This window comes from Mesoplodon mirus (assembly GCF_964341445.2).
Source record: "Mesoplodon mirus genome assembly, chromosome: 12".
In the NCBI taxonomy this organism is placed as follows: domain Eukaryota; kingdom Metazoa; phylum Chordata; class Mammalia; order Artiodactyla; family Ziphiidae; genus Mesoplodon; species Mesoplodon mirus.
The window spans coordinates 50,032,714-50,045,794 of NC_138988.1; the positions used below are offsets into that span (position 1 = coordinate 50,032,714).

The 13,081-nt window shown below is 42.3% G+C and overlaps 1 protein-coding gene across 1 annotated transcript in view; it reads right to left on the reverse strand.

Annotated features, from left to right (window-relative positions):
• Nucleotides 1-459: 459 nt before the first annotated feature.
• Nucleotides 460-13,081, reverse strand: part of ARPP21 (cAMP regulated phosphoprotein 21) — a 118,296-nt gene continuing 105,674 nt past the window's right edge. Inside the window, exons 19-20 of the mRNA XM_082637802.1 lie at nucleotides 2,382-2,530; nucleotides 460-1,226 (exon numbers count right to left, since the gene is read on the reverse strand). Of these exons, the coding sequence (XP_082493928.1) occupies nucleotides 969-1,226; nucleotides 2,382-2,530 (407 nt within the window). The 3' untranslated portion in view covers nucleotides 460-968. The remainder of the gene's footprint in view (nucleotides 1,227-2,381; nucleotides 2,531-13,081) is intronic.

The following is a 13,081-nucleotide window of genomic DNA, read 5'->3' on the forward strand; positions in this document are numbered from 1 at the left end:
TTTTAATCTCCCTCTAAGCAAAGATATCTTGTTTTCCAGGTAGGTGATGGAATTTGAATGGAGGTGGATCAGGGTTTGGTATAGAGTTTGGTGTAGAGCTGTTGTTACCAAGGATACTCAGGTTTTCCTAGTTGGTGAAGTATAGCTACATGCATTCAATGGGCCTAAAACTAAAAGCAAGGTACACATTTCAAAAATGTGAAGTCAGTAAACAGATGAGATGGATGTCGCCTGATTTTCAGGACCCCTGTAGTATTCATGACAAGAAACTACAGTTGGTTTAGTGTTTGCCTACCAAGGTGATGCCAGTTCATCTACAAACACCTGGAACATCTTTTCTGTGCATTATTCATGAACTAGTGCTCAAAAGGGATAACAGTGACACATAAGCCAACATATATTGGAACAGAGAGTGAAGCAAACTGGTGGTAAAAACATGACCTTCCTCCATAAGGTCAAATAGTTTTATTTTGATTAAACACTACAATACAGTATATATCCATTAGAAAAAGAAAACTCTATAGTGTATATAAATTATTCCTTCCATTCATCAATTCTTTTCCATTACAGCTTTGGTACAATGTGATTTTAGTATATAATTTTTAAATACTTTTAGCATCACAAAGTCAACACAAAGTACAAAACTAATAATCCAAATTAGGGATATTATCATCTACACAGTGGTATTCAGTGGTAGGAGAAAATCTTACCTTGATGAATTCATGTCACTAGCTAAGCTAGAAAGGCATACCTAGCAGACATGACGGAAATATGCACCATTAACGAGCTAATGTGTGGATTAGTCTTTGTTTTTTTTTGTTTGTTTGTTTTGTTTTTTACAGAATACCAGCAGCAGTCATTTGGGTGTTGAGTGAATACTTAAGTCCTCAGTGAGTTTTCGCACCTTGCTCCTCCTCCCTTAAAAGGCCATGAGTAGTATCTGAAGACATGTACCGTGGCCAGAGTGCTCAGAACTTGACCTGCCACCCAGCATTGCTCATACTGGCACAGTTGGTCCTGCAGCTGGCTGACATCACGGGGACAGTGCTGGAGGGACAGTGAGGGCCCATCAGCCTAAGGTTGTTCTGAGGGGTTGGCGGTGTGACGTTACAGTACACAGGCATTCCAGTGGCTGGGAGGGACCCTTGGCCTGCCTGGTTAGGTAGCATGATTGGCTGTTGGTATGACTGCTGGGGCAGTCCTTGAGAACCCTGGGTCATTGGCACCTGTAGGAAGACACAAGACAGAAGCCTGTATGAAGAGGGTATTTTGGGGTGTCCCATGAGCTACAGTGGTGTCATCAAAAACAGTCAGGCTTTTAGGTTGGAATCCCAGCTCTCCCTTTTATCAGCTGTTTCACATTGGGCAAGTCACTTAACCTCTCTGATTCTCTGAGTCCATCTGCATAATGTAACCTCCTTCAAAGTGCCCCTGAAAGGACTGCAGGAGTGTACAGCTCTCGGGACACATCTGGCTAGAAGTACATGCTCAGAAGATGTTAGTTCTGAGCCTCCTTCCTTCCTCTCTCCTGGCCTTCCGGGGACTGCCATCTGGACCTCCCACTCCGGATTTCTCTCCGTTTTGAAAAGCCACACTCCCATTCCGGTTTTACACCAAGTGGTCTGGAGCCATCGACAGTAAAAGGGGATTCTGTCCCAGGAACACCAGCTCACTCTCAACCTGCAGCCTTAGGAAACATCTCCTATCCAGTTGGAGGTAGAAACTGATGCAGTGTGAACAAGGATTGTCAGGGCAGGAGGACTGAGGATAAGTTCTCCAGGGCTAGAAGTACCTGGTGCAGCTAAATTTAATGATTAAAGTATTTCGCCAACTCTTCACTACCCCCTGCCAGGGTATTTCAGGATATACATTACAGAAGGGGGCATGACACTTTTTAAATACCCAGTGTGGGTTTAGTCTGGAAAATGCAGCTGTCAGGTCCAATAAATGCCCTTTAAATGAATCTTGAGATGCCATTTAAAAATCCCTTATAAGATAAATTTGTGGTGAAATGAAGTTTCTTTGGGTGTGACCAAAAACAAATGAAAATTTGCTGTGAAGACTTTCTCCCAGTAAGTACAATTTCAACAGAATGCCCGAAGGTCTTCATGAATAGAACTTTAAAGGATTTTCTTCCATGAATAGAAAGTCTATATGGAAGCACACTTAGCAGGGCATTCAAAAGCCACAGTAGTTACAGAAGTATACAGTTCCCATTTTCTGCTTGTCTATTATAATCTTGACTCAAAATCAGCCCTCAGCACTGGCTGGGCCTAGCACCTACCACCCAGCCAACCAGCCGATGTGGGGACATACCCACAGCCTGTACTTAGGCAAGTTCTGCTTTATAAAACACAATTTTCCAAGTTACTGATATGCACCTGATAATTAGACACGGTTGGGTAGGAGAGCATCACGCTTTGCACTGGAGTTCCCTGGTGGCTGCTCATCATGCCCTGACTCTGAGGCGGCTGCTGCACCCCCATGAGGCCTTGGAACCCCTGTTGACCAGACAAGAGCGGCTGGTAACCTGTGAAGAAAGAACACCTTTTGAACTGGTTGTACCAAGAACAATGATGATATTGTACGGGATGAGAGCGCCTCTTCACCAGGCAACCTGCAGACCTTTCAATCTCTGTATCAGGAGTGTGTATTTCCTAATAACGCATGTTTTGCTTCTTGGGGTGGACAAGGGTATGACTCCAAAAAATTCACTGATACTTCCATCCATAAGAGTGGTCCAATCAGCAGGTTGTGACAGTGGTAAATTCTTCATGGTGCAAAGACGGGAACCTGTATTGACATCGGTTGACTGCTGTAAATGAAACCTTTCAGATTTATCTTTTGCTTTGGTTTCAATGATATTTGGAGAAGTCACACATTATCAAGTTTTTTTCCGAATTAATTTGATTCATTCTCTTACCCTCTCGCTTTTCTGCATCACCTCACTTCACACAGAGGTCACCAAACATCTTGTTAACTTAGGATGCATTCTGTTTTCCATACCCTAGTGAACAGAATGACTCCCTACTCTACATAATTCAGCGTTCATTGACTTAGACAAAAGGCAACAACAGCAGGTGTGTCACGCTTTCATTCTGTGCCACCGCTAGCTCCCAAGGAAACGTTCTGGCAAAACACTCCCATGAGGGATCATGTACATATCATAGATAATGCAGAGTACAACATGTAAAGAAGGTATGTGTTTATGACCTTCTGGATGGATCAGTTGGTAGGTTTTCTTTTCCTTCTTTTTTAAGTGGACCAGGATTTATTCTAATTATCTTAATCCCTACTACAAGATGTGGTTTAAAATGCATTCTTAAAAGAAGGCTGTGAATTGTTCTTACAAATATTGGGAAGAAAGTTGTGATGTAGGTGAAGATGACATGGTGATAGAGAAATAAAACATTTACTTCATGCTGTAAAATAAGGTCCTTCCAGAGCTCATACTATTAACTGTACCGAGTGCCTGGAAATCAGTGGAACTGCTGTCTTAATACAATTCCCTGTGAGAAAGTCTTTACAATCCTAGATTTTCTTAACGCAGACACTAAGTTTTACAACCAGGTTTAAAAAATTGAAACTAAGGGTAAAAGATTCCTAATCAATCCACATTGTTTATAAATAGACCTTGTTTTGAGTACATGTGAGAGTTTTAACTGAGAAAGGGTAAAATTACATAAAGACTATAATGTAATTTTAAAAAATTTTAAGGGAATTTTTAAGGGAATTGTTTGTTTGTTTATTTATGGCTGTGTTGGGTCTTCATTTCTGTGCGAGGGCTTTCTCTAGTTGCGGCAAGTGGGGACCACTCTTCATCGCGGTGCGCGGGCCTCTCACTATCGCGGTCTCTCTTGTGGAGCACAGGCTCCAGACGCGCAGGCTTAGTAGTTGTGGCTCACGGGCCTAGCTGCTCCGTGGCATGTGGGATCTTCCCAGACCAGGGATCGAACCCATGTCCCCTGCATTGGCAGGCAGATTCTCAACCACTGCACCACCAGGGAAGTCCTATAATGTAAGTTTAAACAGACAGTACTTCGCTGTCCTTTGCTCTGCAAAAATGTGTTTTCACTCATCTTAGAAATACTGTGGAAACGTGTCTTACAAATAGTCACTGAGTTAGAGATAAACTCTATTCATCTAAGGAGATGGAAATAAGGTGTGGTCAGTTTGGAACACCCGAGAGAGCAAACTTGGGGATGAGCCGAGTTGGGAGGCCTGGACTGTGCCTGCATCGATTGGTAAGTGGAGCAGGTGTGTAATCTGGAAAGTCATCCTTTGACCTCCTTTATGTGTCCCATTTTTTTCATGTTCACATTACTCTCCCTACTCCACTGTCATAGTGGTTTTCCTTACTAGGTTATTCTACATTCTTGCAAAGACACCGCATATTAAGAATGTAATTAAGCGTCCTGACCACCTTTCCTCCAGTTACATTGTGTCGGTGGTAACACAGTCAAAGCCTCCCTTACATATGCTTTGCGGGTCTTAACTGATACCAGTAACCTCAGCTCAGAGGGTTTATACAATATGGCAAAGTGTTTGCAGTTTATACAGTATGGAAAAATCATCAGACTGGGGAACAAGAAATGTGACTTTGTCATATCATGGCCCTTACTACCTCCCAGAATGCCTCATATGCAGAGAGAAATTAAACATTAATTGTAAAAAACTGTTTTCTATGATTTCCCATTGTCTAGATCTTCCACTCTTATTCATATACCCGTTGGCCCTAAAATAATTCTGTTGCTGTTTTACTATTATTATGACATTACTCCTAGCCACGTCAAATTCACTGTCACGTGAATTGTTGTATATGTTAAAAAAATAACTTGGCACGACTATAGAAAATTCATGACCGCAGCCTTCCTTACCATTTCCTAGTTCTATAACAAAGAGCAGGCAATGTGAACACACTTCCAAGTCCATGTAATGGTGCCTTATTTCTGGCTGAAGATTCAAAGTACAGGTTGAAAATGAGAGAAATGTCTTCTAAAAGTCTGACTTATATTTGGTCTTCTGGTGAAAGCCCAGTTGGCCTCAGTGGTCCTGTTGCAGAATACACACGGCTTTTTTGTAAACAAAAAGAGGAGAGGGAAGGAGGGGAGAGGGGAGGGCAGGAGAGGTCCAGTGGCCTTGCATCTAAAGATGATGTATTTGTTTATTGAATCATTCCATCCTTTCACCGAGTCATCTTCAAAATGACTCTGTTTCACAGAGTCTGTTCAAAAATAAATTGAGGTGGCCTATGAAAGATTCATTTATTACATCAGTTCTATAAACCAAAATTGGGTGAAAGGAAAAATAAGTCTGATGATAACAGAGCTGTTAAGACATACAGAAAACAGAATGTCTTGGTAGAAAGGGGAAGCAACTGTCAAATAATATTCAAGGAGAGAAAAAGAGTGAGGTTGGGTGGCCTCGTCCCAGTAAGGGTGCACAGCCTGGGAGGGTGTGATTCATCTTTGTTGAGCACACAGATGCAGGGACACTGCGATGTCACCCTCCCCAAGCCCCCCTCTGCCTGATGATTTGTGAACTTTAATATTCAGTCATGCATAGCAATGGGCTACCAGCTGTGCACTGGGATTCCCACGGTAAACACACAAATAAAGATTTATGTGGGGAGCGAATCATGCCATACAATTTCCAAATGAAAACTTAAGTGTAAGGAGAGCCCAATTTATATTCATGAACCCCATTCATTTCTCAATTCGCTCTCCAGGCAAGAAATTTACACCTGGAATGGTTTAATTGGAGGGCTCCATTTCTTTACATGATGCTACAGAAGGTAGGCCACAGAATGGTCCTTGAGACAGGAGGCTATTTGGAATGTGAATCTGAGCTCTGGTCCAGGAATAGACAAATAGAAATGTGATAGCAGTGACCTAAGCACGAACTAACAGGGTCTACCGGGGACACAGCTCGCCTGAAGGCAGAGGTGGTGGCGCTGGCTGGTGGCAACCTGCTTATCTCGTCTATTCAAATGAGAAATGTGTTCCAGTTTGTCAATTCTTAGCTGTGAGATGATCAGTTTTTCATATTTATTGAGGATTAGTAGATAGGATGCATCTGACAAAACAGAAATAGCAAAAGTAACTGCCCTGTAGGCTTGCTATGGTGATCATAAAGACATGGGTTATTTTTATTATTCCTTTTTCAGTTGATAATAATTCAGTTTTCAAGTCACATGCATCATTTATTTTCTGAAGGTAAAAAGGTTAGGAAAGGACACATGCCTCCTGGCAAATAAATGAGTGCCCTCCACGAAGACGGAGGAGTTAAAACATTTAAGATGTCTGGAGCTTACAACTCTGAAAATTTAATATTGTGTTGACTAAAATACAGCAGTTATTGAATACTATTTGTAGTCAGAGGATAATTCATTAATATTCTGTCAAGGAAACATTTCGCTGGATGTAGCATATTTATGAAAAATCAGAATGTTAATTGGGATTACAATTTGGGAATTATAAATTGCATGATTGTGACGGACATTCTTTTAACTCTTATTGGAATACACTGTTACAGAACCGACATTTTGGAAATGAATGAATGACAAAGTCATAACCTGTATTTTCAGGGTTTTGATTCCCTGGCTGTTGTTGGTTATAAAGGTTGACGACGAGGAAGGGTGTAGTTAAGAGGGCAAATATCTACAGAGCAAAGTAATTGAGAAGCTAGACAGTTCTCATCACCTCCCCAAACCCACCCAAGCAGTGTAATTTTCCTGTTGGGTTTATTAAGTATTCTTAATATGGTAGAATGCCTTTTCAAATGATTAAAGTTAATAATCTGCTTAACAGAAAATATGACTTATCTTGGATGAACCAACATACACACACTTCTCCAGGTTTCTAAGGAACCCGCTAGCTGATTCTGAATTCAAATTCTGTTCTTTGTACATGGTATTGAGATGGAATTACAGTAGTTCAGTTGTGGCACGGCTGGTGAAGACTATGAAAAAGAAAAAAAATGCTTATCCAGGGCTGGCTTGTCCCTTTGCCGAATTTTTATAGGTCATGCATTGCACACACCACTGCCTAATATCTGCCTGGTTCGGTTTCTTGGTTTCCTATCAATTCCTCTACACTTTCACCTTCTTTAAAGATTTTCCATTTTAAAGGAGCTAACAAGCTATATTTGTTGATCACTTACTCTGATCCAAGCAGTAAATTAAGCACTTTCACTTTATTGTCACAAGAATCCCGGGAGGCAGTGTTATTAAACTCCTTTTGCAAAAGAGACAACTGTGACTTAGATGTAGACATTGTCAGGGTCAGACAGCTAGTAGGAGGGAAAGCTAGAATTTAAGTTGTGGTTTTCTCACTTGGGCATCCCTGCTTTTACTCCCTAAATTGTAGTACTATTTATTTTACATTCTTCCAACTTTCAGAGCTTAACATAAATCCCCTTAGCATGGCAGGTACTCAATGGCTATTCATTGCATTAATTGTTTTCTCAATAGTTAATTAAGTAAAGAGGACAAGAGTTATAATCCATAGTCTGTTGAACAAGATCTTGCTGATATCAAAGGAAAAAAAATCAAAGGTAAAGCATAATTGCCCGGCAAAATCAACTCAGACCACATAATAACGTTTTAAAGGTTTGTTACTCAGATACTGGGATACTAGACAGGCAGTCAGGTTGGAGTAGGGTCAAATGGATTCTAGTCCCTTCATTTACTTAATTAGTTTCTAATCAGTGGAAACTACAGTTTTCAATTACTAAGACCGTTTCAAATAACGCCTCTCCTCACAATCTTTGAAGACTCTGTATATTTACTCTGGATTGCTTTCTCAAAATATAAGGTAAAAATAACTTATTTGCATGTTAAGTGTAACATCAGTTCTGTTATTTGACTGCACCAGGCAACTTGCTGGCCCTAGGAAAGTCACTTGACCTTTGGAAACAAAAATAGTATCTGTAGTATTTAAAAGATAAAAGTGGGTAAGAGAAAGAAGAGACACAGAAACTCTGCGAAACAGCCTAGGATGTCAGAGAAATCAAAATCCCCCAGGCCACTTAGAGGCGGCTGTACTTTCGGAGTCTATAGACTGCTCTCGTCAAGTGTTCTAACTCTATGAATACTATGGATTTGTTCCCCAGTTTTACTTCGTTATGAAGGCACTGTCTTTTAAGACAAGGGTCCTTTCTGGGTTCATCTACCTACAGCACCTTGGTGCTCAAGGTAGGCTTGAGTAGGGGGAACAGATGTATCCTATGGTATCATGATATCGCTATGGTTTCCTGAAAGAGGAACTACCACCTTATGCTTCAGAAAGTGGATTTGGGGTACTGATAGCCCCTCGCCCACCTCAGGCAGAGTGGAAGATGCCCTCGACAGTTCCACTGACGTTGAGGCCTCCCAGAACCAGGGGGTCCTCTGGGACTAAGGAGGCATCTGATTTCACTGGCCTTTACAGACACTGTCCCACTCTTACTCCTAGGTGCTGACTCCCTGGTGTGACAGTGTAGGTGAAGGGGGGGGGTCAACTTTGAAAAGCAAGGTGTGTATCTTTTTTTTTTTTTTTGGCGGTACGCGGGCCTCTCACTGCCGTGGCCTCTCCCGTTGCAGAGCACAGGCTCCGGACGCGCAGGCTCAGCGGCCATGGCTCACGGGCCCAGCCGCTCTGCTGCATGTGGGATCCTCCCGGACCGGGGCACTAACCCGTTTCCCCTGCATCGGCAGGCAGACTCTCAACCACTGCGCCACCAGGGAAGCCCAAGGTGTGTATCTTTTGAAGCATTTTGCCTCTATGTCAACCTCCCAAATTATGTGGAAACCCCATGTAGGACTTTTAAAACAAGAAAGCCGTACAGACTGCATCCAAAGACACTTTTCTTCAAACGTGTCCCAAAATTAAGATATAGGATAAAAATATCTAGCCTGGACATCATAATAAGATACTGTTTTCTTCTTAATATATGAAGTAAAATAGCATAAAAAAGTCAAAAAGAGGAGTATAAAAAATTGCTTTTTTTTTGGGCTCTTGAAGCCTACTATGACTTCTTTCATCTTTGTGTGTCTGCCTTCATCTTATGTACTGGCAGTCTCTGCATCCATCCCCTTTCTCTTCCTCACCATTTATTATTCAGTGGTTTCATTCCTTAAAAACAAGATGCAGAATGAGCCATGGGGAGGCTGCATGGGAACAGAGGGAAGCCCAGTCCATCCTAATGAACTTGAGGAAAGCTGTCACAGGCCGTAAGTGGAACTACGCTTCCTGAAGCAGTAGTTTTTCTTCTGACTTGCTCTTTTGCTCATTAGCTTTCCTGCTGCACAGAGTGTAATTCTTAAAAGCCTCTTTACTGTCCCCCTTGAACGTCCACGCGTGGGTCATTTTCTAATGGCCGTACACATCAGATGAACCATCCTATTACTGCAAGCTCAGGGCCTCTTCACTGTAATTAGACCATCCAGATCCATGTTATCGCAACTACAAAGTTGGTTTTCTTTCTCTCTTTCTTTTTTTTGTTAAATCAGGGCAAACATGAGAGACATTGTTAAGTGACTACAGGAATGGCTCATGCATGGAATTTCAATGAATGCCTCTGAGGGAAGCCGGCACTGAATTCCATTTTAAAAGGACGAGGCTGTCATATTATTGAAGTAATTCTCTGAACTTTCCTGGCCCTGAGTGCTGTGCTGACAGCCAGAGAGCTTCCACAGCCCAGAGGGAGAAAACCTGCATGAGCCTCACAAACATTTTACTTTCTTAATGAGGCCATGTGGCTTAGAAGATAATGCGGCATTCTTGCGTTTCTGCACATCTACCAGTGTTAATTACGGATGTGCTCACACCAGGCTGGGTGACAGCGAATTGTTGCTGAGGCAACTTGGAGGAGTTTTTTCCCCAGACTAAGCTCGGGGCAAAGTCAAGACAAAGATGGGTCTAATCTAACACTAATCCCCACAGTAGCATTCCCTCTGGTGGATATTTTCACTGACGAATTGCTTTTGATCAGCTGGCCAGAACAGGACAATCGTGAGGTCAAAAGTCATGGGGTTGGGCTTCCCTGGTGGCGCAGTGGTTGAGAGTCCGCCTGCTGATGCGGGGGACATGGGTTCGCGCCCCGGTCCGGGAAGATCCCACATGCCGTGTAGCGGCTAGGCCCGTGGGCCATGGCCACTGAGCCTGCATGTCCGGAGCCTGTGCTCTGCAACGGGAGAGGTCACAACAGTGAGAGGCCCGCGTACCACACACACACACACACAAAAGTCATGGGGTCAATACCATTGTGATCATATTACTGTCACTGTCACATAGCTACAGACTGTAACCTAGCCCTGGCCAACTATTTTTTTTAAAGATTTTTTTGATGTGAACCATTTTTAAAGTCTTTATTGAATTTGTCACAATATTGCTTCTGTTTTTTGTTTTGGTTTTTTGGCCAGGAGGCATGTGGGATCTTAGCTCCCCAACCAGGGATCGAACCTGCACCCACTGCATTGGAAGGTGAAGTCCCAACCACTGGACCATCAGGGAAGTCCCTGGCCAAACTATTTTGAAAGTAAGTTCTATGTTCATAGATTCAATCTGTAGAAACCCACATCAAAACAGAAAAAAACATAAAAAACCAAAACCACTTACTTTAGAGTCAATCAAAAGTGCTCTGTTTATATAGGAAAGTGTTATATGTTATTTTTCCCAATAGTCAAAGATAACTATCTTCTTTTCTTCAATTCCAGACTGGCAGGGTTCTTAACTAAACTTTATTCTAGTGGTAGATTTAACAATAACATTGTTCCACTGGTAGAGTCTGCTGGGAGGCAAAAGCAATAATCTAGGGCAGAGACAGTAGAGACAGGAGCTCAGGCAGAGATGGTAGGATGACAGAGAAGGGACACACTGGGGAAATACTTAGCATGTGAACTGCCAGACACTGGCATCTAGGAGTTTTAGTGGCATCACATGTTGGATGAGTTTGTACCATAGTCAATGAATGTCAGTTGTCCACGTGTCCACTAGAACACGAACTCTCTGCTAAACAAAAGCCCTGATTTGTAGTGCTTGCTGATTTCCCTGGTGTAACTATTCCCACTGTGGCCAATTTCAAGCTATAAAGGGCTTAACAGTCAGCTGGCAAAATTCCTGATGTTTTGAATGTTGCTCGTGTGGGCCAGAACAAGAGAGCTCTGGTACACCACTGACTTGAATTCAATGTCAAGCAATCCAATTTTCAGTTCATTTAAATTTTGTTCCTTTTATCCTTCCTTCTTCAAACCTATTGACTATTTGTTCTTTGACATTTCTTGTAAGAATGACTGTAAAAGCCATTCATACGATTTTATGAACATGGAGAAGACAGGCACAGACACTGGACTATACATTAGGATGTACACTGGATGTACACTGGGCTGTACACTGGACTGTACATTGGACATACACTGGAATGTACCCTGGATGGTACACAACGTACCCTGGGTGTACACTGGGCTGTACAGTGGATGGTACACTGGACATACACTGGACTGTACACCAGATGTGCACAGATGTGCCTTTGGACTGCACACCAGATGTGCACAGATGTACACTGGACTGTACACCAGATTGCACTTGGGCTGTACACCAGATGTGCCCTTGGACTGCACACGAGATGTACACTGTACACGTGATATGCACTGGACTGTACACTATACACTGGAATATACCCTGGACTGTACACTATATACTGGAATGTACCCTGGACTGTACACTACTGTACACTGGACTGTACACTATATGTACACTGAGATGTACACTGGACTGTGAAGAAACTGAAGCACCAGCATGATGTTTTCTGGTACATTGTGGACACACATCCTTTGAACACATATATGCAAAATGCCAAGCTCTAATTGATTTCAGGATTTAGTTTCTTCCGATTTTTCCTTGAAGTCCAGTAGACACATCATTCCATTTTCAATCTCAAGATGCCAAAAAAGTTTAAATGTCAACTTGCTTACATTTTATTACAACCAAAGAGTGAGTGATTCTAAATTATATAATGTATAGCTCAAAAACAAAAACAAAAAACCCACAACTGAACTTGGTATAAATGTACGTATTCTACCCATAACTAATGTTTTCCAAGGAGAAAATATGGGGATAAACATTTGTAAAGTTCTCATCATAGGGTTCAGGGGACATAACTCCTGATTCCCTTGTTCGCTGTCTCTTTATCAGTTTCCCGACAGATGGCCCCAAAGTAAAGCTGCTGGGCACCAGATGATGTCACAACTCTAAGCAACAATAAAGAGATACATTCTGTTCATCTACATAATCACCCCATGATTATCCTTGTTAACAGCAATAAGAACAATCTTTAATCTCACCATGTGGGGAACTGTTATTTAAAAGTGTTGCTTTTATCTGGGTTGAGACAACAATTAGAAATCTACAGGCTTGTCCACACAAATACAAATGTGCTTATCTTTTTAGCTGGAATCAGAGTATATGGTCCACACTTAAATCCTATTTCACAATAATTAAGAGTGAAAATAAACTTGAGGGACAAATGGTCTTCCACCCAAGGCCTGCAAGCGTAAAACTCATATTTCATCATGGTTAAATGCTTTATAAGCACCCAAATAGAGCATGAGCATTTTAAGATAGTCACAACCTTTGTTGCCTGCTGATTTCAATGTAATGAGATGATGCAAATACGCTGGGTCTAAGAGAACCAGCGAAGGCCTCAGGTTCTGTCTGTGGCAGGACACCAGGCTGTGCTGAGAGTGTGCGAAACGAGGGCCGTCCTTCCCAGCAAGGTGTGTATGCTGCCTTCTTGGAGCTTTGGATTCTCAAGGTTTGCCACTTAGTCCGGCCTCATCATCTTGTCTCCATGTTTGAGTGCCTGCTTCCCCACCCAGCTGGAACTCTTTTCCCTGCTCAATGGTTTTCAACATTTTCCTGTCTCTGAATAACTTGGTTAAAGTGACCAAGTTAAAACACACATATTGCTGGGCTCCAACCCCCAGAGGTTCTGATTCAGTAGGTTTGGGTGGGGCCTGAGAATGTGCCTTCCTGACAAGTGCCCATGGGATGCTGATGCCAGTGGTCTGGGGACCACCCTTTGGGAATCACTGCTGGACCTT